This window comes from Seriola aureovittata, chromosome 3, assembly GCF_021018895.1.
Source record: "Seriola aureovittata isolate HTS-2021-v1 ecotype China chromosome 3, ASM2101889v1, whole genome shotgun sequence".
Lineage (NCBI taxonomy): Eukaryota > Metazoa > Chordata > Actinopteri > Carangiformes > Carangidae > Seriola > Seriola aureovittata.
In genome coordinates, this window is record NC_079366.1 from 554,224 (window position 1) to 581,960 (window position 27,737).

At 43.6% G+C, this 27,737-nt stretch overlaps 1 protein-coding gene across 1 annotated transcript in view; it reads left to right on the plus strand.

Moving 5' to 3' along the window:
- Window positions 1–27,737, plus strand: part of wu:fc21g02 (uncharacterized) — a 55,981-nt gene that overhangs the window by 4,003 nt on the left and 24,241 nt on the right. Inside the window, exon 2 of the mRNA XM_056371533.1 lies at window positions 13,682–13,727. Coding sequence (XP_056227508.1) covers window positions 13,682–13,727 — 46 coding nt within the window. The remainder of the gene's footprint in view (window positions 1–13,681; window positions 13,728–27,737) is intronic.

A 27,737-nucleotide genomic window follows, 5' to 3' on the forward strand; every position in this document is an offset into this window, starting at 1 on the left:
CCTCTGTGGAGAATCCAGCTGCTGATAAAAAGCTGCTGAACCACTGACACTGAAGGAATCAAACTAGGAGAAGCTGACAGTAATAATGGTGAAGGCAACAACTCCCATGATCTCACGTTACTTTATGATGTCACCCAATGCCATCTTTTGTTATTGTTTTGATTGAGACCCCTAGAGACAGAAGTTACTGCCCACAGTCAGTAACTTCTGTTAGGGTCTGTGTTGGTGTCTACTCTGAGCCAGGATGTTTTAGTGTTGGTCCTGAGAGTCAAAGATCACATGATCAGACAAACAACACTGACTTCAGCTCACATTTTAAACCTGCAGGAATTAAAGCATTTATTTGAAACATATTTCAAAGAGTAGATGAGCAGTTCTGTTGAAGCCTCGCACGTTATCGCATCACTTGTCTTGAAGCCTCACACGTTATCTCATTTCATCCTCTGAGTGTCGTGTGTGAATGTTTGAACAGAGCAGTTTCAGTGTTTCCTTTAGGATTTTTTTCAGCAGTGGGGGGCATGCTATCGGGGGGGGGGGGCACTGCTAAATGAATGTAGAGGAAACACTGACAGTTTATCAGTGACCTGTCAGAGCAGAGGTAGAGCTGCAGGGAGGTGGAGGGTGGGAGGAGGTCTATGGCCTTCAACAGCAGTATGAATGAGAGAAATAAGGATTTTCAAACATGATTCTGATGTCACAATACATTGTTGAAAAGTACGTACAGTACGTGTCAATGACGATTAGCACTGCGTTCAAATTCTTAGAAATCAGATACTATAGTATAGTAACACATACAGTATGCATGTTTACTACACGACAGAATAAATATCCTGCTGACACACACTGTGCTGAAAAGCTAAGAATGCTAACAAGCTCCTTCAGCTTTTGCTCCCTAACGTAGCACTACAGTTGTTCTGATGGATATTCTGTTGCCATGGCGCCGCATGAGTGGCAGCCTGCCACAGCAGCTCTGTACTCTTTTACTCTTTTTTACTGTTTTTTACTCTTTAGTGTGATTTTTTTTTCTTTTAATACATAGTGTGATTTCTTCTCGTACTACACCGACACTTTAAGCAAGTGCAGATATGGGTGTTTATACTTTTACAGTCGTGTGTTGCCTCTTGCTTTTTTTGAACTTTTTGATACGTCGGGAGAGTCACTCTACAACGGACCCATTGTCTACACTCAGGACCAGCTGTTAGCTATATCCCACACACCCCTTCACTATGCTGGGCGGCCGGAGATCCCTGCAGAGATCCAGAGAAGGAGGAGAGGCTGTAGAGCTGGAGTGAAGCGCAGACAGCGGAAAAAACGGTATAAACCATGTTTACCGTCTGTCGTCATGGGGAACGTAAGATCACTCCCAAACAAGATGGAAGAGCTTACTGCGCTAACCCGGCTTCAGAGAGAGTTTCGCGAGTGTAGCATCATGTGCTTCACGGAGACGTGGCTGAGTGAACTTTCCCCCGACTCACATGTCACACTGGACGGATTTCAACTGGTACGGGCGGACAGGAAAACCACGGAGTGCGGTAAGAAGAAGAAGGGAGGAGGGGTTGCTGTGTTCGTTAATGAGAGATGGTGCCACCCTGGACACATCAGTGTCAAGGAACAACTCTGCACTAGAGACTTGGAGCTGCTAGCGGTTAGCATGCGGCCGTACTATCTCCCTAGAGAGTTTTCACATGTCATTGTTGTGACTGTGTACATCCCCCCCTCAGCCGTCGCCGCTGCAGCCACAGACCAGATCCATAGTGTTGTCTCTCAACTCCTAAACCAGCACCCCCATTCCCTCCTCCTCATCTCTGGAGACTTCAACCACACGTCCCTGTCCTCTGCTCTTCCTACCTTCACCCAGTATGTGGATTGTCACACCAGGGACAATAAAACTTTGTACTTGTTGTATGCTAATATCAGAAATGCATACACCTCATCCCCCCTCCCCCCGCTGGGACGCTCAGATCACAACCTTGTCCATCTGATCACTGACTACACCCCTCTGGTGAATAAACAACCACCTGAGAAGAGGTTTGTGAAGGTGTGGTCCGAGGATACCAGTGCCATACTCAGAGATTGCTTTGAAATAACAGACTGGGAAGTACTCTGCAGCCCCCGCGATGGCGACATCGACACCATGACCCACTGCATCACAGACTATATTAACTTCTGTGTGGAGAACACTGTGCCCTCCAAGTCAGTACGCTGTTTCACCAACAATAAACCCTGGGTGACTTCCGAGATTAAGGCCCTGCTGAACGAGAAGAAGAGGGTCTTTAGATCGGGGGACAAGGAGGAGCTGCACAGAGTCCAGAAGGAACTCAAACAGAAAATCAGGAAAGGAAAGGACTGTTACAGACAGAAACTGGAAGAGCGGCTGGTGCAGAATAACACCAGAGATGTCTGGAGTGGACTGCAAAACATCTCTGGCCACGGAAAAGGAGTGAGGAGAGACCTGAGCTGCGGCGACAAGAACTGGGCCAATGAACTGAATCTGTTCTTCGACAGATTTGATTCTGCCCCCTCCCCCCTTACCTGCCCTGCACCCTCTTCACACCTCCCTGGGCCAGCTCCCCCTCCTCTCCTCAACCCGCTACTTTCAACTCCCATTCACCTCCAGCCCCCCCCTCCCCAACAGTACAACTTTCCCCTGTCTCACCCCCCACCACCCCCATATCCTCACCTCAGTCATCTTCCACCCCCTTCTCCATAACAGTTGATCAGGTGAAGTGTCAATTTAAGAAGATCAAGACAAGGAAGGCCCCAGGCCCGGATGGCATCAGCCCCAGATTACTGAAGGACTGTGCAGATCAGCTCTGTGGTGTGCTCATGCACTTGTTTAATCTGAGCCTGAGCCTGGAGAAAGTACCGGCCCTGTGGAAGACCTCCTGTGTGGTCCCGGTACCTAAAACCCAGCGCCCTAAGGAGCCTAACCATTTCAGGCCTGTTGTCTTGACCTCTAACCTGATGAAGACTTTGGAGAGGATCATCCTGAGTCATGTGAGACCACTGGTGAGCACACAGCTGGACCCCCTGCAGTTTGCTTACCGGCCTAGTGTTGGGGTGGACGATGCAGTGATCTACCTACTGCATAGATCACTGCTACACCTGGAGGACAGTGGGAGCACTGTGAGGGTCATGTTTTTTGACTTTTCGAGTGCTTTCAACACGATCCTGCCGTCACTGCTCAGAGTGAAGCTGGAAAGTGTGGGAGTGGACCATTACCTGGCTGCATGGATGATAGACTACCTCACCAACAGACCACAGTACGTGAGGCTTCGTCACAGCGTGTCTGATGTGGTGCTCTGCAGTACAGGTGCCCCCCAGGGTACGGTGCTCTCCCCTTTTCTCTTCACCCTGTACACCTCGGACTTTACACACAACACCACACACTGCCACGTCCAGAAGTTCTCTGACGACACAGCCATTGTTGGGTGTGTTTCAGAGGGAAATGAACTGGAATACAGGACAGTCATCAGCGACTTTGTCAGCTGGAGCAAGATCAACCAGCTTCAGTTTAATGTCAGCAAAACAAAGGAGATGATTGTGAACCCCAGGCGGAAGACATCCCACTTCACACCAGTGAACATCCAAGGACTGGACATCGAGGTGGTGGAGAACTACAAGTTCCTGGGGGTTCACCTAAACAACAAACTGGAATGGTCCACCAACACCCACGCTCTCTATAAGAAGGGTCAGAGTCGCCTTCACCTGCTGAGGAGACTGAGGCCCTCCTGTGTGGGGCTCTCCTCAGGACCTTCTACGACTCTGTGGTGGCCTCAGCCATCTACTTGGCTGTGGTCTGCTGGAGAGGGGGCAGCACTGACAGGGATAGGCAGAGGCTTAACAAACTGATCCGGAAAGCGAGCTCTGTCCTGGGCTGCCCCCTAGACTCCATTGAGGAAGTAGGTGACAGGAGGATGTTAGCTAGGCTGACATCCATCATGAACAATACCTCTCACCCTCTGCATGACACTGTAGGGTCTCTGAGTAGCTTCTTCAGCAGCAGACTTTTACATCCTCGCTGTAAGAAGGAGAGGTTCCGCAGGTCCTTCATTCCAGCAGCTGTCAGACTCCACAACTCCTGCTCTTCCTGACCATGTGCAAACTTGCACTTTTTCATGTACATATCGTGTGTATTGTGTATATTGTATTTATTAGTGTATATTTGGTATATTTTTGTTGTATATTTCCATAGATGTTTATTCTATAGTTGTTTATTTTTCTGCTGTGGTAAATGAATTTCCCAATTGTGGGATAAATAGAGTTAAGGTTAATCTAATGAACAGTCTGATCCAGTCCATCAGTCTGGACTCAACACAGGAAGGAAGATAAGGAAGGTCCTGATACTTCCATCGATGCACATTATGACAAAATGGCGGGAAAAATTAACCGAGATGACCAAGAGAGAGCAAGCGAGGATGGCTTCTGAGAGGCTGGTGAAGATGAAATAACTACAGACCTCCACACTGTCAAATGAAACAAGCGAGCAATGGAAAAACTACAACAACTTACTAATAGAAGTAGCAGAAGAAACAAAAGGGCTGATGGTGGCACCGTGATGTCACAAACACCATCAGACATGTTAACACCAAGAACTGATTGGGGGTTTAAAAACTCCTCCTCGTTAGGTTGATCTCCCACAACTCTACGCAGAATGTAAAACAGTTTAGACGGAGTGTTTCACCACAACTGATTTGTGGTAGAGCAGAATGACCGGGTTTTTCCAGAGCCTCACTGTACAGTGGATGGTTTCCTGTTGAATATTTACCATGGACCAGGAAAGCGTCAAGCTTCACCACTGGTAACAGATCAAAACGTTATCAGAGCTGTTGTACTAAATCAATGGACCAGGCTTCAGTGTTGTGGGCACAGGCTCTATCTTTTGAATAGTAAATGTAGGCGTCTCTATCTGTCTCTCTCTCTCCTGTGTGTGTGTGTGTGTGTGTTTGGTTAATTACTTTATCCTATAGGATAAAGTAAATAACCAAACACACATTTATGTCCCTTTTTCCTATTCTTAAACCGTATTTACTTTGTTATCATTACTGTAGTTTGTAATTTTATAAGATGAAGATAATATTGTATTGATTACAGACGTGACAATATGTAGATGCTGCTCCTGAGCCATTAGTGAATGACCTTTCTGTTTTATTATTCTTACTTTACGGTTACTTTAAACATTTAAATACATGTCTGTTAAGTCACTATCTCTCACCTCCAGTAAGAAACGAGCCCACAGGTCTTCTGTGCAGCAGGTTATTATGACATCATAGTTAATATTTGTTGCTAGGCAACATCTCGTGGTTGTAGTAATGATGACAGCAGCAAAGGGAAAAGTGTCAGTGACGCAGTTTAAAGAGAGACAAAGTCCACGTCAGGTGGAGGTTGTGAATGGGAACGATTCCAATGTTGTTTCGATTATTGATATTATTGTACCCATGACAACAAAGGTCTGGTACACTGTAGGGGCGGTGTTTCAGGAGACACTCCTCTGAACACCCCTCCAACCTCAGAGATTGATGTTTGTTCAGGTTGGAGGAATGTTTAGAACTTGTAAAAAATCAAAAGTGAATATCTCCTCCTGCAAGTCCAGTTTAGTAGTAAGCACAGGAAATTCAATGTGTGTCTACGAAACAGGACAGGAGTGTTTGTGACTGACTGACTGACAGATGGAATTGAGTGATCATGTTTCCACCATTGGTCAGCCAATCGCCCTGTGAGCGAATGTGAGTTTCCGCATTGGCCGTCGCTCTTTTGTAATCAATTGGCATAGTTTCTATCAGGGGGCGTTCACAGGCTGCAGAGTTGACAACTTTGTGCATTTGTCACTCGATTTAGAGACTTTTTTCAAAAAAGCACCTGGCTGACACTCGGCAGAATGCAAATAAAACGCAATGACATTATGAATATGCTAAACAGCACATTAGGTCATCTAGCGACATTTAACGACTTTTCCAGAAGTTTCAGTGACTTTCCAGTGAAAGTAGTTTCCACAACAGTTCCAACGTCATCCTACGTTTCGCACATTGACAGACAGATACAGGCTTGAACCTGGTCTTGTTTTTGTGAACGGTGGGGTGCTTCCTCTGTCCCTGGCACCACCCTCCAGCTGCTGACTAAGCTGTGGAACACACACGTGTGAGCAGGAAGGATCCTGAGGGGAGACTATAAAGTGTCTGACCACAGTGATGGGGGATGGTTAGCATGCAGACAATGGTAACCACAGTTACATTCCTCTGGTGTGTGTGTGTGTGTGTGTGTGTGTGTGTGTGTGTGTGTGTGTGTGTGTGTGTGTGTGTGTGTGTGTGTGTTGTGAGCTGGTTACCAGGCATGGTTAAAACACCAGAGCAGATGAACAGAAGACTGTGACATTGACTGAGTTCAGACTATTTACTGTTTTCTAAGCTACAAAAAAGCCTCTAGAGAATGTATGTGGAGTGTAACTGTAAAGCCTCATTCACATATCAATGTACATATATGTATATATAGTGTGGCTCCAGTCCAGGGAAGGAAATCTTGGTCCTGATGACTTTGGTTATCATTTTGTTTTTTATTGACAACCTCAGCAATGATTGGATGGATTGCTCTGACCTTTTCTACCAATATTCATGTTCCTTTCTTGATGAATTGTTTTTGTTCTATGACTTATGATCCAGCACCATCATCCAGTCAACATTTGAACTTGTCCAGTATCTTGGTTTTATTTTGATCTTATTTTGTAATTGTCACTACTGTATCTCAAAGTTATGACTCACTATCGCATGAGTATAAGAAATTAAACATCTTACAGTATTTTGATCTAATAACTGGCTCATATATATGAGATAATGTAGACATATGGGACATCTGAGAATCATGAGATTTTTGGATTTCTTTAGTATTAAAGTAATTCAGTGGCAGTTGTTAGTGTCAGGCCGAGACTCAAAACAGGACTCAGATGCAGAGATTTAGAATAACAAGATGCTTTTATTGAATTCTCCTGAGAACTCAGACAGAGTGATAAACAAATGGCTATAAAATCCTAGACACTAACTCTGAAAACAGAGAAACAAAACCTCTCCAGGAGGAGGAAAAAACTCTAATCAAAAGAAACAAATCGAGAAACTCAGAACACTCCGAATGGAGGAAAACCGAAGGACTATGAATCAAATCTATGGAAGAACAAACAAACAAAAAATCACTCTTAGCGAGGAAAAATCAAAAGGACTAGAAATCTACGCTATGGAAATAAATAACAAACAAAAATTCACTCTTAAAGAGGAAAAACCAAAAGGACTAGAACTCTAAACTATGGAAAGAATTAACAAACAAAAAATCACTCGTTAATGAGGAAAAACAAAGGACTAGAACTCTAAACTATGGAAAGAATTAACAAACAAAAAATCACTCGTTAATGAGGAAAAACAAAGGGCTATGAACTTTAGCTATTGGAAAATTTACAAACGAAAAATCACTCGTCACGAGGAGAATACCGATTACTATGGCGATGGCTGTGAACATGGATCAAGGCTCTGGTGCAGGACAAGGACAAAGACACTCTGGCACAAGACAAGGGGAACATAGACTATTTAAACACATGGAGGGAAATAGGGAACAGGTGGAAACACTTAGGGCAATCAGACTGAGACACATGAGGAAGGGCAAGTGACCTGAAACGAGAGGAGAATTATTTTTCAAAATAAAACAGGAAATGACAGGACAAAACAAACCCAAGACAAGACAACCTCACCACGGTGTGACAGAACCCCCCCTCCTAGGACCGGCTACCAGACGGTCCAGGCTGTCCAGGATGGTCGCGGTCAAAGTCAGCAATAAGAGTACGATCCACAATGAACCGTGATGGGATCCACTGTCTCTCCTCTGGGCCGTACCCCTCCCAATCCACCAGGTACTGTCTGCCCCGGCCCCTGTTGCGAACAGCCAGCAGCCGTTTAACCTTGTAGACCGGACCCCCATCTATCATCTCAGGAGGAGGAGGGGGCGGGAGGGGCGGAACCAAGGGACTCTCCTTGGCCGGCTTGACCTGACTGACATGGAAGGTGGGGTGAACACGGAGGGAGCGAGGCAGGCGGAGCCGCACCGCTGCAGGACCGATGACCTTGGTAATGGGGAAGGGACCCACAAATCGCGGTGCCAGTTTCTTGGAAGGTACCCGGAGGTGAAGATTCTTGGCTGAAAGCCACACCCTTTGACCTGGCTGGTAGACAGGTGCGGGTCGCCTTTTGCGGTCCGCCGCTTTCTTGGTCCGGTCCCCTTGACGGATAAGCACCTGCCGTGCAGCAGCCCAGATGCGTCGGCAGCGGCGGATCATGGCATGGGCAGATGGGACCGTGACTTCAAGCTCCTGGGCAGCGAACACAGGCGGTTCATAACCATAAACACACTTGAAGGGTGAAAAACCGGTGGCAGACGTGGGCAGGGAGTTGTGGGCGTACTCGACCCAGACCAGGTGTTTGCTCCATGTCGAGGGGTTCTGGGACACTAGACATCGGAGGCCGGTTTCCAACTGCTGGTTAAGGCGTTCGGTCTGGCCGTTAGCCTCCGGGTGATAGCCCGAGGTTAGACTGGTCTTAGCTCCGATGAGCCGGCAAAATTCCCTCCAGAACTGTGACACGAACTGGGGCCCCCGGTCCGAGACGATGTCCTTGGGAAACCCGTGAATCTTGAAAACATGGTCAATCATAATTTCAGCTGTTTCCTTGGCTGAAGGCAGTTTAGGCAGGGCAATAAATCTGACCATCTTAGAGAATCTGTCCACCACAGTGAGGACTGTGGTGTTACCTTGAGAGACCGGGAGCCCCGTGACGAAATCCAGCGATATGTCGGCCCATGGTCTGGAGGGGATGGGCAGTGGTTGCAGCAGTCCCATACGTGACCCGGAGGACATCTTGTTCCTCGCACAGACCGAACAAGCCTCGACGTACTCCCGGACCTCCGATTCCATGGATGGCCACCAGAACCTCCGAGAGATGGCAAACACTGTCCGCCGAACTCCCGGATGACAGGAAAGCAGCGAGGAGTGGGCCCAATGAATCACCTGTGGGCGCAAATCGACAGGGACAAATAATCGATTCTCGGGGCACCCACTAGGTGGCGGAGCCTCACCATTAGCTTGCTTAACCTCCTTTTCTATCTGCCAAATCACCGCTCCAACCACACAGGTCAGTGGGAGGATAGGCTCTGGTTCTTTGGCTACAGGCTCAGGGTCGTATAGACGTGACAGGGCGTCAGGCTTGACGTTTCGGGACCCCGGCCTGTAAGAAAGAGAAAAAGAAAAGCGGTTAAAAAACAGCGCCCACCTGGCCTGGCGAGAATTGAGTCTCTTGGCCCTGCGTATATATTCCAGGTTCTTGTGGTCAGTCCAAACGATGAACGGTTGCTCAGCTCCCTCCAACCAGTGTCTCCACTCCTCCAGCGCCACCTTAACCGCCAACAGCTCCCGGTTGCCGACATCGTAGTTGCGCTCTGCTCTGGACAGTCGCCGCGACAGGAAGGCGCAGGGATGCATCTTCCCATCCTGCTCTGACCGCTGTGAGAGGACGGCCCCTATACCCTCGTTGGATGCATCCACCTCGACCACGAATTGCCGCCGTGTGTCCGGCATGATGAGGATTGGCGCCGTGGTGAAGCGGGCCTTCAGCTTCTGGAAGGCTGCTCCTGCCTCTGGGGACCAGGAGAAATGCACCTTCGAAGAGGTGAGTGCGTGCAAAGGAGCTGCTATTGCGCTGAAGCCTCTGATGAACCGCCTGTAAAAATTAGCAAAACCAAGGAATTGCTGAACTTTCTTGCGGCTATCAGGAGTGGGCCATTTGACCACAGCGCTAACTTTAGCCGGATCCATCTGCACCCTTCCAGGGGCTACGATGAAGCCCAGGAAGGAGATGGTATCGGCGTGAAACTCGCTCTTTTCAGCTTTGACATAAAGTCTGTGGTTCAGTAGTCTCTGTAGTACTGTAGCTACATGTTTTCTATGAGTGTCCAAGTCAGGTGAGTATATGAGAATGTCATCAAGATACACATACACAAAATGGTCAAGGAAGTCCCTCAGCACATCATTAATCATGGCCTGGAACACAGCAGGAGCATTAGTGAGCCCGAACGGCATAACAAGATATTCATAATGACCTCTAGGGGTGTTGAATCCCGTTTTCCATTCATCCCCCTCCCTGATCCTGACCAGATGGTATGCATTTCTAAGGTCTAATTTTGTAAATATCTTGGCCTGTTGTAATTGATCAAACACAGATGACATGAGGGGCAAAGGGTAGCGGTTCTTGATAGTAATGTCATTGAGGGGGCTGTAGTCTATACATGGTCTTAAGGACCCGTCTTTCTTATCCACAAAGAAGAACCCCGCTCCAGCGGGTGACGAAGACGGGCGAATGAGTCCCGCCTTCAGAGATGACTCTATGTATTCCTTCATGGCCTGTCGTTCGGGCCCTGATACAGAGTACAGCCGCCCCTTGGGAATAGTGGACCCGGGGATGAGGTCGATGGCGCAGTCATATGGTCGATGAGGTGGAAGTGACGTGGCCTTGACTTTATTAAAAACCTCCTTGAGGTGGTGGTAACAGTTGGGTACCGAAGTCAAATCGGGGTACTGGGAGTCTGTAACAGGGTGAGCAGAAACAGAATTTATGACAGTGGTAGCCTTCCCCTGAGTCTTGTCCTGCAGACACTCTCTCTCACAGAGATCCCCCCATCCCAAGATCTTGCCCGTAGGCCAGTCTATATGGGGGTTGTGGCGAGTGAGCCATGGATGTCCCAGTACCAGGGTGCGTGCAGGTGAGTTAAATAAATAAAAGTTCATTAATTCGCTGTGGTTATCTATGGTAATGGCTATGGGTTCTGTGACGTATGCTATGGTGAACAGTGCGTTCCCATTTAAGGCCCTTGCCAGGATGGGTTGTGAGATAGCCTCTGTCTTCAATCCCAGTTTCTTGGCTAATCCCCAATCCATTAAACTCTCATCAGCCCCTGAGTCAATTAAAACATTCATTTCCATGACTGTGGTGTTGTGTTTTACCTTTATGGCGGTCAAACTGCGTGAACGAGAATCTGAAGTTGAGAACTGGCTCACCCCCCGAGCTGCCTTGACTGGGCAGGCGACCACCAGATGTCCAGATTCCCCGCAGTAGAAGCAAAGCCCCTCCTTGAGACGACGTTGTCGTTCCGCCGGGGTGAGCTGGGTCCGGCCCAACTGCATAGGTTCAGCCTCTCCTGCCGTGGGTAAGGGATGAGGATGTTCGAGAGTCGGACCTCGGGCTTCCTGCCCACCCAGAACCAGCGGTTGCCGGTACCTCTCCGACGATGGTCGGCCCTTTCGATGCTGATGAAGTTCTTGGATCCGGTTATCTGTCCGGATGGCTAGGGCGATGAGGGAATCCAGGTCCGCAGGCAGGTCCAGGGGCACCAGTAGCTCCCGTATGGGAGCCGACAGTCCTTTCAGGAAAACATCATAGAGGGCTGTGGAGTTCCATCCGCTCTCCGTTGCCAGGGTGCGGAAGCGGATGGCGTAGTCGCATGCTGAGTTGTTACCCTGCCTCAACCCACTCAATTCCCTAGCTTTCTCTCTGTCCGTTGACACCGGATCAAAGGTCTTCTGAAGAGCGGCTTGAAACTCTGGAAGCGAGTGGCAAAGTGGAGAATCACGCCCCCACTCCGCTGTGGCCCATGCTCTCGCTCTTCCAGTAAGGTGAGACACCATGAAAGCAATCTTCGACCGATCTGTGGTAAATGCAAGGGGGGAATGTTCAAAATGAATGGAACAGTCAATGAGAAATGCCTTACAAAATCCTGGTTCCCCAGAAAAGCGTTCCGGGGGTGCCAGCCTGATCCCTGCTCCGGCAATGGGTACCGCCTGAACCGGAGCAACCGCCGTGACTGGAGGCTCCGGCGCACTTGGTGGGTTGTGGGTCTGCTGTAGGTGTCCAAGCAGATCCTGCACTTGGGATGATAGTTGACCCAACTGCGTGACCATAGCCATCTGAAATTCCTCCTGGCGGGAGAGTCGGGTCTCCTGAGCGCGAAGCGCGGCCGTTATCTGGTCAGTCTCTGCTGAGTCCATTCTGGCCAGAGTGTACTGTCAGGCCGAGACTCAAAACAGGACTCAGATGCAGAGATTTAGAATAACAAGATGCTTTTATTGAATTCTCCTGAGAACTCAGACAGAGTGATAAACAAATGGCTATAAAATCCTAGACACTAACTCTGAAAACAGAGAAACAAAACCTCTCCAGGAGGAGGAAAAAACTCTAATCAAAAGAAACAAATCGAGAAACTCAGAACACTCCGAATGGAGGAAAACCGAAGGACTATGAATCAAATCTATGGAAGAACAAACAAACAAAAAATCACTCTTAGCGAGGAAAAATCAAAAGGACTAGAAATCTACGCTATGGAAATAAATAACAAACAAAAATTCACTCTTAAAGAGGAAAAACCAAAAGGACTAGAACTCTAAACTATGGAAAGAATTAACAAACAAAAAATCACTCGTTAATGAGGAAAAACAAAGGACTAGAACTCTAAACTATGGAAAGAATTAACAAACAAAAAATCACTCGTTAATGAGGAAAAACAAAGGGCTATGAACTTTAGCTATTGGAAAATTTACAAACGAAAAATCACTCGTCACGAGGAGAATACCGATTACTATGGCGATGGCTGTGAACATGGATCAAGGCTCTGGTGCAGGACAAGGACAAAGACACTCTGGCACAAGACAAGGGGAACATAGACTATTTAAACACATGGAGGGAAATAGGGAACAGGTGGAAACACTTAGGGCAATCAGACTGAGACACATGAGGAAGGGCAAGTGACCTGAAACGAGAGGAGAATTATTTTTCAAAATAAAACAGGAAATGACAGGACAAAACAAACCCAAGACAAGACAACCTCACCACGGTGTGACAGTTAGTACATCCAATTGTACAAAAGCAATGCCAATAATTAATTCAGCATAATAAATGTTCCAATATGTAAACAAGTATATGTTCAAATTGTAGGTTTATTGTAAAAACCTTTATTGTAATAAGTTCATATTCATAATATAGACATATAGGACACACACATATGAAAATAAATTGAAAATGACATTAATATCTCACAGTTTCAAACCAAAGAGGAAATAAAATCAAATTCAATCGGGTGGCACCAAAAGTTTGATACTCTGTCACATTCTGAGGCTACATCGCCCAAACAGTGACTTACAGGAACTCTGCTGGAGGCGGTTTATTTTGAAAACTCTGGGGTTGTGTTGTAGTCTGGACTGACGGAAACTGAGACTTTAGGAAGTGATGACGTAGACCACCACCTGACCTTATGATTGGCTCTCATCAGCCACTGACCATGTTGTGGTTGCTAGCAACTGTTATGTTAACGCTACAACTGTCTTTGCTTATCCTCAGTCATAATATTTTCTGAAACTACCCAATTTTTAGAGTAGACAATCTACTTCCTGTCTGCACATGCCCAGTGTATGTCAGTGGTCATGTGATATATGTTTTCATGTGTGATAGTATGGACGGAGATGGATTTATTTTTTAAATTAAATGGTCGTGTTGTGAACGCAGCCTCGTGCCTCACACAGGACAGTTTGTTGCTGTGCAGGAAATGGATTCTGGGCCTCTGTCACTGTGGATTTCATCTCTAATCAACTGGTGTGTCTTGTTTTCAGATGATGTGGCGTGTTGTGATTCTGCTGGCTGCTGCCTTCAGTGTGGGTGAGTATCATCTCATTCATCCCAGACTCACTCACTGAACTCATGAACACAGACAGTAAACACAGTAATGTAGGTGTGTGAATTTGTGACATACTGATTAGTTTTCCACCTATACGCACAAGTGGCTTAACAAGCCAAACACCAAATCAGTCAGTTTCCACTACAATTTGAACCCCCCTTCTGATTGGTTGTTGAGTGTCTTGAGATACCTGCAAGAATTGTAGACAATAAACCGCAACATATGTTGTGAGAGAAATTATATCCCCAAATATGACAAAACTGTAAATATTCATCATTATCGATATCATGAAAATGCCAAGCAGCATTATATCTTAAAAAATGTCACTTCCTCTCTACCTGTTGCTTCATGCACTTTGAGCATTGAGGCACAAAAAAACTAAGCAATCATGAACTAAAGTGAACATACACTGTGTCATCACTGGTTCACTTTATATTAACTGTAACATGTTCTTAAGTAACTCATTACTGTAATTCCAGAATTTTTTGCAGTAACAAGTAGTGTAACTAATTACTTATTCAAATTAAATAACCCAATTACAATTATCGGTATTTAAATGGGCTTGTTACTTTATGTGAAAATAGCCGACAACTTCAGAAAATTATATGGTTTATGACCATTGATCAGCCGTCTTTGTGGGCGTGGCGCACTATGCCATTCATTCCATACCTTGTTAGTACAGTGTGAGTACTAAACATTTGTCCTGTCGTAGCCTTAAAGAGATGACTTCTGTTAGACCTCTGGTTAGTAAGGGCATGCAGTAACCACGCGTAGGCTGTACTAGGTCATAAGCATAACTTAATGTTACAAAACTCCGCTCTGGGATCATTCCATGTGTGTAACTTTCTGGTGCCTTCCAATTCTTGCAGTGAACTCTTTCCAAACAGATGTTATAAGGTGGTGATAGTAATGTATAGCCTTCTGATTGTACGGAATAGCCAAATATTGCAGAGTAGTTTTAGATTCACAAAGCCTTATTGTACCATATGGCAAAAGATGTAATATGGGCTGGAGTTCATCATTATATCATTTTTCTGGCTTTCATTCATTCTTTTCCTGTGACCTTCCATCAGTTTTTTGTCTTATTGGTTGTTCTGTCATTTTGTAACGTAATTCACTAATCTATACATCCTGCAAATGAATTTCCTCATAAACATATTCCTGTGGTTAGTCACATGCTTCCTGCAAGTTCATCTCTTTATAAACACGTACACATGGATGATTATATGCAGATTCAGGTTCGGCCAATCCTGCTACTCCAACTTCTCCCCTATTGTGAATTTGAAGTGGAAACTGTAATATTTTCTAACAGGACAGATTGTTAAATCAGTCCCATATTGCGTGTGCCTTGGTGTTCCAGTTGGAGTTTTGCACATGTTAATTTCTTAGTGTCTTTAAGCCCTCTATCTTTTTTTTTCATTCATCTCCAATGTACATACGTACTCCTTGGTCTTCTGCTAGGTCACATTACAGTGAAGGAGGAGGTCTTAGACCGTACTATGTACCAAGGGAGTTCTAAGACATCGTCACCATTGTTGCTTACATTCAACCACGAGCTGAGCCTACAGTTGCATGTGACGTCATTTATGAGACTGTTGCGAGAGTACAAACCCAGCACCCTGATGCATTCATTGCAATATCAAGGGATTTTAATCATGTCACTCTCACCTCTCACTTGACTGGCTTCACTAAGTATGTTGACTGTTCCGCAAGGTAAAATAAGACACTTGATCTGTTGTATTCAAATGTCAAGGAGGCCTACACTGCTTGAGCTCTACCACCACTTGGCAGATCAGATCATAATAAGTTTTTTCTTCAGCCTTCCTGCAAGCCCTGTGTACTGAGGCAGGCTGCAACCACCCGCTCATTCAGGAACTGGACCCCTGAGGCCAGTGAGTCTCTAAAAGACTGTTTTGAGTGCACAGATTGGAACGTCCTGTTGGAGTCACAGGAAAATGATAACAGCAAAGACCCTGACCTTGATAAAAATGGTTGCAAGGACTGTACATTGCTTTCCAAACAACAAACCCTGGATCACAACATCAACATCAAGACCCACACTGTTTTTATTATTATTATTATTATTATTATCATTATTATTATTATTATTATTATTATTATTATTATTATTATTATCAACAATGAGCTAATGGACAAATTAATTTCCCCTAGGGGATATTTAAAGTATCTATCTATCTATCTATCTATCTATCTATCTATCTATCTATCTATCTATCTAGTAGTTTGTCTATAGCAAACCTATTTTGCATTGCCATTGGGGTGGTTGAGTGTAACTGTTCATGTATGGCTCTGGTCCAATTAATGAATCTTTGCTGATTGTACCATAAGTAATTTATCCATCTACTGGTACATGTAATGTAAACATACAATTAATGTGTATTTGTTATTGTGCCCAAAAATGGAAACCTTGTATATTAGCAAAACTACATTGTGTGCACAATTATTAGACAAGTGAGTATTTTGACCATATCATTATTTATATGCATATTTTCCAACTCCAAGCTGTATAAACTTGAATGCTTGAAAGCATATCAGGTGATGTGTATTTGTATAATGAGGGAGGGTGTGGCCTAAAGAGATCAACACCCTATATCAAGGTGTGCATAATTATAAGGCAGGTTCTTTTCCTCAGACAAAATGGGCCGAAAAAGAGATTTAACTGACTCTGAAAGGTCAAAAATTGTAAAAAGCCTTTCAGAGGAATGCAGCACATTAGGTCATCTAGGGCGTGATCACTGAACCATCAAACGTTTTGGTGCAAATAGTCAATCAGGTCGCAAGAAACGTGTTGAGAAAAAAAGATGCAAATTAACTGCTAAAGATTTGAGAAGAATCAAACGTGAAGCTACCAGGAACCCATTATCCTCCAAAGCTGTCATATTCCAGAACTGCAACCTATCTGGAGTGTCCAGAATTACAAGGTGTTCAGTGCTCAGAGACATGGCCAAGGTAAGGAAAGCTGAAATCCGACCACCATTAAACAAGACACATAAGTTGAAACGTCAGGACTGGGCCAAGAAATAGCTGTAGACAGATTTTTCAAAGGTTTTATGGACTGATGAGATGAGAGTGACTCTTGATGGACAAGATGGACGGGGCCCGTGGCTGGATCAGTAACGGCACAGAGCTCCACTTCGAATCAGACGCCAGCAAGGTGGAGATGGGGTACTGGTATGGGCTGGTATTATTAATAAATAGCTAGTTGGACCTTTTTGGGTTGAAGATGGACTTAAAATCAGCTCCCAAACCTACTGCCAGTTTTTAGAAGACACTTTCTTCAAGCAGTGGTACAGGAAAAGGTCTGCGTCTTTCAAGAAGGCCATGACTTTTTATGCAGGACAATGCTCCATCACATGCATCCAAATACTCCACTGCGTGGCTAGCCAACAAAGGCCTTAAAGATGAAAGCATAATGACAAGGCTCCCTTCCTAACCTGACTTAAACCCTATTGAGAACTTGTGGGCCCTTCTTAAACGGGAGATTTACAGTGAGGGAAGACAATGCACCTCTCTGAACAGCATCTGGGAGGCTGTGGTTGCTGCTGCACAAAAAATTGATCGTCATCAGATCAAGAAACTGACAGACTCCATGGATGGCAGGCTAATGACTGTTATTGAAAAGAAGGGTGGCTATATTGGTCACTGAATTCTTTTTTTGGAAATGTCAGAAATGTTTATTTGTACATTTTGAGTTGTTTGTTTGTTCTTCTCTCTTTAACAGATGAAAATAAACAAGTGAGATGGGAAAATTTTCATTTTTCATTTAGTTGCATAATAATTCTGCACACTAATAGCTGCCCAATAATTGTGCACACATGGATATCTCGTAAGAAAGCAGAAAACTCACTTTTACTGTCTTAAATATTCAGATTTGAGGTTTATTAACATTTTGGATTGACAGAGAGCACTGTATTTGTTCAACAATAAAATGAATCCTCAAAAATACAACATGCCTAATAATTGTGCACGCAGTGTATGATCAGTGTTCCTAATCGCCATAATGTCTTTCCTCCTGCTGCTCTGCCTCTGTTCCTGCTGAGTCTGATCGTGCTGGGCTCATGAGTTCATCCTCTGTGTCCCGCTTCCCTGCCTTGCTGCTAAGAGCCACCACTTGATGTGCTGTTACTGGCCTGGCTGGCAGCCAGTCTCTGGGATTTCCTCTCTGCCTGTGGGCTCTGAGACCATGTAGCTGGTTGTGGGGCGGTGTCACCATCCCCTTCCGGTCCAGGAAATGCCTTCCTTCTGTCAGCTTCAAGTGTTCTTTCTGGGTTGTCTGCTCTGCAGCAGTGGTTAAGATGGAACCAAACCTTCTTACCTTCAATCTTGAGGGCTGTTGGTTTTGCTAAGATGACCTTAAAGGGGCCTTTACATCTGGGTTGGTCCCACTTCCTTTGAAAACCTTAACGTATACCCACTCTCCTGGACGTATCTTCTGCTGCTGGTCTGGGATGAAAGCTTCCTTCTCCTCTGTGGCACCTTTGATTTGTTGGAAGATAACTTTATGGGTTCGTTAGATGCTGTACATGACTGGGTAACTCTTTTACTAACTGTTACAGCAGAGGACCCTCATACGGGCCTCTAAGATATGACACAGGAATTGGTCTCCCTGTGCACATTTTGTGAGGTGTTAGGAGTGTTAGTTTGTTAGTCTGTGATCTTATAGACATTAGTGCCAGTGGTAAAGCCTCCCATCGAATTAAGTTACCATTGATGTCTGCCATTATTTTAGTCAACGTTGCTATTAAAGTGCCATAAGCTTGTTCTACTGCTCCCTGTGACTGAGGATGGTATACACACCTAAACCTCTGCTTTATCCCCAGCATTTTATTATGTTATCTTCATTGCTTGTGCTACAAAATGTGGTCCATAGTCTGAGCTGATAGTATCTGGCAAATCAAACCATGGAAAAACCTCTCTGCACAAGAACTAGGCCACTCATTTATAGACATGTATAGTCGAGTTGTTGGCGTTGCTTAAATCCATCTACTAAATCTATCAACCACAACCAAAATGTATGTCATTCTCCTATTTGTTGGATCATATCCAAATAATCTATTATTAGGTGCCTAAATGGACCATCTGGTGGCGGAATATGCGCAATTGGAGTCGAAAAATCTTTCCTTGTGTTACATAGTGCACACACTTCACACTTCATGCAATGTTCTATCAGTGTTGCCAAAGATGGCAACTACCAAACAGCTTGGAGGTGTTTGATAACCTCCCCCCTTGCGCAATGGTCAGAACCACTTGCATTTCTTATAGAACAAAAACGCAACAATGAAACAGGCAACACAAAATGACCATGAGAACTTCTCCACAAACTCTTTTGAGGACCATCTCGTGTGACCTTGATAGCCCCCCTTTTTTAACCACACCAACTTCTCAAATGGATCAGCTCTGTCCTGTGTCCGTATTGGAGAAGATAGAGTTGTTTGAGGTTCAAAATCTTCATTTAGAACAACAACAGGGTGGCAGGCCTGATTCAATGTTGTCCAATTTGGTGCTGTAGTACCAGCTCCCTCTGCCTCCTCTATCCAATGTAGTTGGACTGAGTTGCTTGTTTGTCCTGCTGCCCGTATTAGGGCTCACAGAGATGCTGTTTTGATAGCATAATCATAAAGCCACAGATTACTGAATCCTGAGATCCCCAGAAAAGAGAGCATTTGTCCCACTGTTTGTGGTTTTGGAGCTTTAGCAATAGCTTCTAACTGTGAGTGAGCAATTCATCTCTTATTTCCACACAGTGTTCTACCCAGATATTCAACTTCTTTTTGACAAAATTTAAGTTTCTCTTTGCTGACTTTATGTCCTCCTTTTGCTAGCACTGTTAGCACTGCAATTGAGTCCTTTTCACACTGTTGTTTGGGACTACAAATTAATTAATTATATAATTACAGTACTTTCTAAATGACTTCTCAGATTTCTTGGCCGGCATTATGCCAAAACATGAAAGGGTTTTAATCATCCTGGATTTTAATAGCCATGTTTGCTGTCCAACTAAGCCACTGGTCAAAGACTTTTTAAATCTTATTGACTCTTTTAATCTTGTTCAATCTGTGACAGGTCCTACACAAGAGCATGGACATACACTAGATCTTGTTTTATCTTGTGGTCTACCTGTTTTTAATATTGAAGTATGTGATGCAGTCTTCTCTGATCACATGCCTGTTTTATTTGAGACCTCTCTTCCCTGTCATATCATTAAACCGTCCGCCACTGTCCGCCGTAAATTTAACCCTTCCACCGCTATTCATTTCTCCACTGCCTTCAATAATGCTGTTGACGCTCACTCGGAGTCCACTCTTTTTCTCAATACTGAGGTGTTAACCTCACGATTTTATTCCACCTGTCAAAGCATCCTGGATACTCTTGCCCCTTTTAAAACCATGCGTTCCAAACCTGAATCTGAACCATGGTTGAACGACACTACTCAAGTTGTCAGACGTGAATGCAGGAAGGCTGAACACAAATGGAAGAAAGAGAGGCTGCAGGTGTCTTTTGTTATTTTGAAGGACAGCTGGTGTAACTATCAGAAAGCTGTCAAAGAGGAAAAGGCGAAATATTTTTCACCTATTATCTCAAATAGCTGCCACAAACCTCGTGTTCTTTTCAACAGCATTAATAATATTCTCAATACCCCCCCCATCTGCTTGCTTTGATGTGTCCCCAGAAATCTGTGAAAAATTCCTTCACTTTTTTATTGATAAAATTATGACCATTCAAGCACACATCTCACCCCATTCCTACGACCCCTCCATTGCACTTGCTCTGCTGTTTTTAAGCAGTTTGAGCCTGTGTCTCTTTCCCAGTTAAAGGAGATTATTGGTCATATGAAACCCTCTACTTGTTCCACAGACATTGTTCCCTTCGCTTTTTTAAAGAGATCTATGAGACTATTGGACCTGATATCCAAACAATCTTAAACAGCAGTCTGGCTTCAGGTGTTGTACCAGCTAACTTTAAGCATGCAGTTGTGCAACCACTGATCAAAAAACCTAATCTGGACACCTCAGTCCTCACACCTCAAATTTTAGACCCATTTCAAAACTTCCCTTTCTTTCAAAAATCCTGGAAAAAATTGTGCTTATTCAATTGCAGTCCTTCTTAAACCTACATGGTATTCTTGAGGTGTTCCAGTCTGGTTTTAAAGCCTTTCACAGGACTGAATCTGGGCTTTTAAAAGTTTTTAATGATCTTTTATTAGCCACTGACTCAGGGGATTCTGCTATTCAGCTGCTTTCGATACAGTGGATCACAGTATACTTATCGCTCACCTACAGCATTATGTAGGTATTAAAGGAACCGCTCTGGAGTGGTTCAGGTCTTACTTGTCTGACTTGGTAATTGCTCGTTCTCCTCAGCGCCTTTACCTTGTGGAGTGCCTCAGGGGATCCATCTTGGGCCTATCCTATTTTCTCTTTATATGCTCCCCCTGGGGTCCATTCTTAGAATACATGGCATTGCGTTTAATTTTTATCCAGATAACACACAAATGTATCTGCCCTTGAAGCAAAACGGCACCCTACAGCCACTGTTGGACTGTCTTAAGGACATTAAAGCTTGAATGGCCTTAAACTTTTTAAGTTTTAATGAAAAAAAAAAACAGAGATTCTGTTATCCAGACCCAGTAGTGCCTGTGTTGGCCCCCACACAGACCTGAGCTCTGTAAGTCCATACGTAAAATCCACTGTTAGAAATCTGGGTGTGAGGGGGTGTCGTGTATCTGACGGCCTTTGCTGCATGTCATTCCCCCTCTCTCTGCCTGTCTCTCTCTACGGCACTGTCAAATAAAGGCATAAAAAAGCCCCAAAAAATATACTTAAAAAAAATAAATAAATAAATCTGGGTGTGATATGGACAATGATTTTAAATTGGACAAACACATCAATTCAGTTGTGAAATCTAGCTTTTTTTCAACTGAGGCTTTTATCAAAGGTCAAGTCCTGCCTGTCTTTTAATGATTTTGAAAGAGTCATCCATGGTTTTTATTTTGTCCCACCTTGACTTCTGTAATGCTCTTTATGTTGGTGTTAACCAGAACTCCCTCACACGACTACAGGTGGTCCAAAATGCAGCAGCTCGTCTTTTAACAGGAACAGGCAGGCATGAGCACATTTCCCCCGTGCTGGCCTCCCTTCACTGGCTCCCTGTACGTTTTAGGATTGATTTTAAAATTTTAACTTTCGTTTATAAATCATTACATGAGCTAGCTCCATTTTACCTGTTGGATCTTTTAGTGGCACATGTACCTCTACGCACTCACTGCCTGTTTTTAAATCACGTCTTAAAACACATTTTTATTCTTTGGCCTTTGAATCAGTATGAGAGTTGTCATTTCTGTCTGTTTTCACCAGTTTGTGTTCTTGCTGTGTTGTTTTTATGTTATTGATTGTACAGCACTTTGGTCAACAGCTGTTGTTATAAATGTGCTTTATAAATAAATTTGATTTGATTTGATACTTGGAATGTCTAAGTGTTGCAGATCTTGAACCAGCACTCTGTTAAAAATTGATGGGCTTTCTACATAGCCCTGTGCAAGGTGTGTGTATGTGTATTGCTGTCCTTGATAAGTAAATGCAAACAGGTGTTGTGAGTCTGGATGTGGTGGCACACTGAAAAAGGCTGAACATAAATCAATGACTGTACACCAGTGTGCATCAGGTGAAATGTTTGAGAGCAGCGTAGGGGGGGTCTAGAACCACAGGTGTCTCAGCAACAACAAGGGAATTGATAGCTCTAAGGCAGGGGTCGGCAACCCAAAATGTTGAAAGAGCCATATTGGACCAAAAAAACAAAAAACAAATATGTCTGGAGCCGCAAAAAATTAAAAGCCTTATATAAGCCTTATAATGAAAGCAACACATGCTGTATGTATCTATAGTAGCTATATTAGCCGTAAGTTGGCTACAAATACATAATGAGCCTTCATGATTAAATGTTTATTTTCCCTGCAGTGCATCCTGTAGAGAATGACGCACCACGTGACTACTCTGTTGTGTGATGCCGCCTCAAGTTTAACTTCATTACAATATTAATGAATTATGTTTCATTGCTTTGATGAAATTAAAGAAATGCAATAAAGATATCAGATTTTTGATGTCGTTTTTATTTTGAGGATTCGAAAAAACAACAACAAAATGGAATGTGCATAACGTGCCCTTTATCTGGGCAACAGAGTGCAATAAAACGCAGCCTGCATTTATAAAAATAAAACATCAGCCTTTTGAAAAGGTTAAGTATATAAAATCAAATTGATACAGTTTAAGTTTGATGTCTGTGCAAATGCCAAGCAAGTCAGTGCAAGGGTAAAACACAGCAGCATCCTCTTCTCTTTTGACACGCAACCAACGCAGCTATCCTCGGACCTGAGCAACAAAACACAATAATATCCCTAAGTGTCATTCCAAATATATACTGACAAAAATCAGAAATCACTTTATAAAAACAGCCACTTTGTTACTAAATATGTGCCTATGACAGGATTGTGTTCTTACCCCGTTTAATGTATCACACAGCCGCCGGTTTGTTTACAACAGTCACCTGCCTGGCATCCCGCCCTGCTTATAGAAACATGTGTCGCAGGCTATGACGCAAATCTTCGGTGACAGAAATGTTGAAATTTAATATTTATTCTACACATTTTTATAGCATTGGAAAATGTTAAGAATGTTTGTGTCATGTTTGTCCTCCTACAGAAACCATATTAAAACAAAAAATATATTTCCCTCCCCCATCTTTTTCCATTTTCAAACATTTTTGAAAAAGCTCCAGGGAGCCACTAGGGCGGGGCTAAAGAGCCGCATGCGGCTCTAGAGCCGCGGGTTGCCGACCCCCGCTCTAAGGTCATGCATTAATCGATAATCATTAGTGTGGCTTCTTGATTGGAAAAATGGGAGTATTGCAGGGCCTTTTGTTTTTACCAAAACCCCCACCTCCGTCAAGCACTGAATTGTGGGCTTGATTCCCTCTATAGCATGCTGCTTCAGTGGATATTGTTTTCTGTATGGCAACTTAGCTCCTGGTTTAAGCTTAATATGTATAGGTTGCGCTACTTTAATCCTACCTACATCAGTCTTGTGTTTTGACCACAGTTCTTGTGGCACCTGTTCTAACAGGATTTTATGTTCTGGTGTCAGTGGCATCAGTGTAGGTGTTCTTTCATTCACTAGGACCTTTTTTGCTGTCCCTTCATTACATGGTCTTAATGATGTTCTGATGTATGGTTGTCCTGGTGAGATGTGAATGTACTTATTCTTTGTAGGTTTCCACTCTTGTATTCGTAATTCTGCGTTCACCATTGGACCGAGTTCATGTGATTCATGTTCCTTTGCCACTGGCAGTGGGCCTTTGCTTTTATTTCTTTGCTTTGGTTAATTCATTCAGCTGTAGCTGTGTCAGTTCGTTGGCCAGGTGTCTGTTTGCCTCTTCCTCACTCTGTTCTTCTTTTGTATAGGTTTCCACAGGGTGCACAACATGTTCAGAGAACAGAGGCCAGTCAATTTTCATGAGTCCCACAACATTCTCCAAATGCTTATGCACTTTTTGTGGCATGGCTTTCTTTACCATTACTTTGAAGAAGCTTCTATGGTGTTATCGATGTTCCAGGCGCTTCCTGTTTCATCTCTCTATTTTTGTTGAAAAGAATGTAGAAACTTTGATGGACATTCACCATCTTAAAGTGTTTATCCATCCAATTTAGAGGGGTCCATTTTCTTCTGGATACTGCCTTCTCAGCTAGGTCCACATTGTGGTACAGTGTCCACCAAAACCCACACTGTCCCTGTGCCTTAGTCATTATGGGACACTGAAGTTTGGCTCCATCTTGTTCATCCTCTTGCTCCCCTTCTGGTTTTCTGTATTCTGGCCATTGTTTTGTGGGAATTTCTCCTCCCACTCATCTTCCACTTCTCAAGTACATGGGTGATGGTGCTGACATTTCTCTTATATGGTGTGTTTGGCGGTCTATTAAATCTGACAGTTTTCCTCTGACCTTGTCTGATTGTCAACTTGTTTCAGCAGTGGATTTTTCTGATATCATGACACCATTCATTTGTATCCTCACTCTTTGTGACTGGCCGGATGATGCCTGTATACTTTTAGCCTCCTCAATAATTTCCTTCCATGCAGCATTTATCTTTCTCTCATCCTCCTTTAGTGATTTTATCTGCTCCTCAAGTTGAGTGGTTTCTATCTGCGTCTCTTGTGCTGTCCTTAGAATGACTCTCACAGATTGTCTCCTTACCAATCTGCTTCCAGGTCTATATTGTCCATCTGAAGTTCCTGGCGTTTCCCTGTTTCCTGTTGTGCTCTTCTTGAGGTTACTGTCATTACTAGTTGACCTTTGACCTCTTTTCAGTTGTTGCATTTGGGTTTCTAAATCCCTTAATGCATAGTCCTCTGTGTCTTCATCCAAACCTCAGCTCTTTCCATCACTTGATATTTTCTCCTATCATCTCTGTCTCCCTCTTTCTTCTTTGTCTTGGGCTGTATAACCCCCTTCTGTCTCATCATCCTCAGTTTCTGTCTTTATTTTTTTCTTGTTTGTCTTTAACTCTTCTGCCTTTATTCAAACATGTTTTTATTTTCCCTCTGCCACTTGCTTGTTTATTCCATTTCACTGTAAATTTCCCCTGCAGCTCGCCTTTTATTTTCTGTTTCTCATTTTCATCTGTTAATGTTGTCAATGGGAATTGTCCTATTCTGAAGGTGCCTTCTTTTGTCCACTTTAATTTTCCTGAAGTGCGTTTATGCCACTTTTTCATACACAATGGATCTGTTTTTCATGTTCTGGGTGTCAATTTATCATCAAATCCACTGTTTTATCTGTAGTCTCTCCTAGACTTTTTAGCTCCATACCTGTTAAGACTCTGTCTTCTCAGGAGAATCTGTGATGCTACAGTGACGACAGGAAGGTATCAACAGGGGCTCTGCCGGCTATACTTTTCTTAGTCACTACACTATTTCAACACAGTGCTTTCTATTCTTCTAACAAACCACACTATTCTCATCTGTGTGTCTGCATAAGGCTGGTATTAACCTTGCTTCATGGCCTATCTCACTCAGATGCTTGTATTGATAACCACATCAACCCCCCACAAAACACAACACAGGTTATAAGCCAGCATACAATACACACATTTAGCAGCATTTGATCAAAGTCATTCACTCTTTCTGCTCCATTTGAGATGCACATAAAACATACTTGCATTCAACTCTGTTCCCAAGTGACTTTAATCTACTCATTGTTTTAGTACCATTAGTTTTTGTGACTGTATTTTTAAATTTTAACATTTTGTCATGCTTAATTAGTGCCACGGGTGCTCAGCTCCGAGGCACTCCTCTACAGCTAGAATAGCTGAGAGGAGTGCCTCGGGGCGGAGGCATCTCTTAATCTTCTGTTTCAGGTTTATTATTCTTCCGCCAAATTTCGGCGTGTAACTCGTCCCGCAGCTTTGAGAAAACCCCGGTAATATATACATCAAAACGTGCGTCTTGATCCCGCAAGTTATTCCCAAAAAACTGGGAATAAATGATGCATTAGAAATGCATTGGAATTTTCTTTAGAAACCCACCTTTTTTCGACAAAATTGCACCTTTTTGCTGAGTCACCCAGCTCTCTCATACCTGCACGTAGAAATGTGATTCAAACTATAAAACGGAGGAAAACTTCTGCTCTCTCAAAAAGACAGGAACTGTTTTTACATAACATGTAAACTTTTCAAACTGTGAGCACTCAAAGGAGGAGTGCAAATCCCTTTTTCTTCAAAGTTAGAGTGAAAGCGTCAGTTGGCTAGAGTGCGTGAAGCAGTAAAAAATAACCTTTATTTTTATTTTTAACTCGAGCTCACGGCCAAACCGTAAAAAGGAGACAAATAATTCTTTCTGAAAATGTAGACATAGTTGTTGGGATTCATAAAATGTAACTTTGACAGACAGGGTCTGCACAAAATTTAAACGGGGGTGCCGAGTCCGGCAGCAATACCTGTCTCACTCTCATTGACACCTAATGTAATTGTCTTTTTTTTTCAAAAGAATCTCTCTCTGTCTTCGCACTGAGCTTACGCACTCATTTTAAGGAATATCTGAATAAAATAGAGACTGTAGAAACTTCTGGCTTCAGTGTCTGGCACGGTCTTTTCAGTTTTTGAAAAGAAGTAACGGTTTTCTCATAATTTGCAGTTGTTTTGAAGCCATGTAGAAGCCAAATTCTGGGCAGATTTTCACATTGCCATGGCAACGGCAGCTCCTGACCTGTGTGCGTGCGTGCGCCTAGCAACCAGATAACCAACTCTCCAAGCTCCGCTAGCTTTACATTAGCCGCATGTTAGGTCTTAAATGACATTTAGTTAGGTCTTAAATATGTAAGTCCATTTACTGCTTCCTTCGTTACCTTTTTTTTTTTTTTTGTTAAAAGAGTGAATGAAGTTGTGACGGTCTCCGCTGAGACAGAGGAGAGGAGAAGCTACTAGCCCTCTCTCACTGTCACTTCTAGTCGCGTTGCTCTCCTCCCCAGTAATGTTAAATTTAGCACAGAAAGAAACATAATAGTGGTAATTTAAATAGCGGTTCATGGGATTTATTAACCCTCAGGGGTCCCTCTGTCCTTTTTTGGACATTTTCTTCACTTTTCTTTTTTGATTTGCTGATCATTTTGGCTGTGTTACAGCTGAAGGTATGGATTTCTGCAAGAAAGTGTCTTTTTTGACATATTTTTAAAATCTAATGTCAGTTACTGTTACAGGTCTATTATACACTGGTAACACATTTTGTACCCTCTGGGGTTCCTCGCGTCCAAAAAAGGACACACAAAGAAAATGCTATAAAATCATCATATATCAATATTTCTTTCTGCTTTTTTTGCATAAATCTCTTAAACCACTTCAGTTCTGCTCAAACCTATCAAATGTTTATTAGTTTTGGACTGGATTTTAACCTTTTAAATGCCAGTTTGAAGACATGTTGCCTCTTGT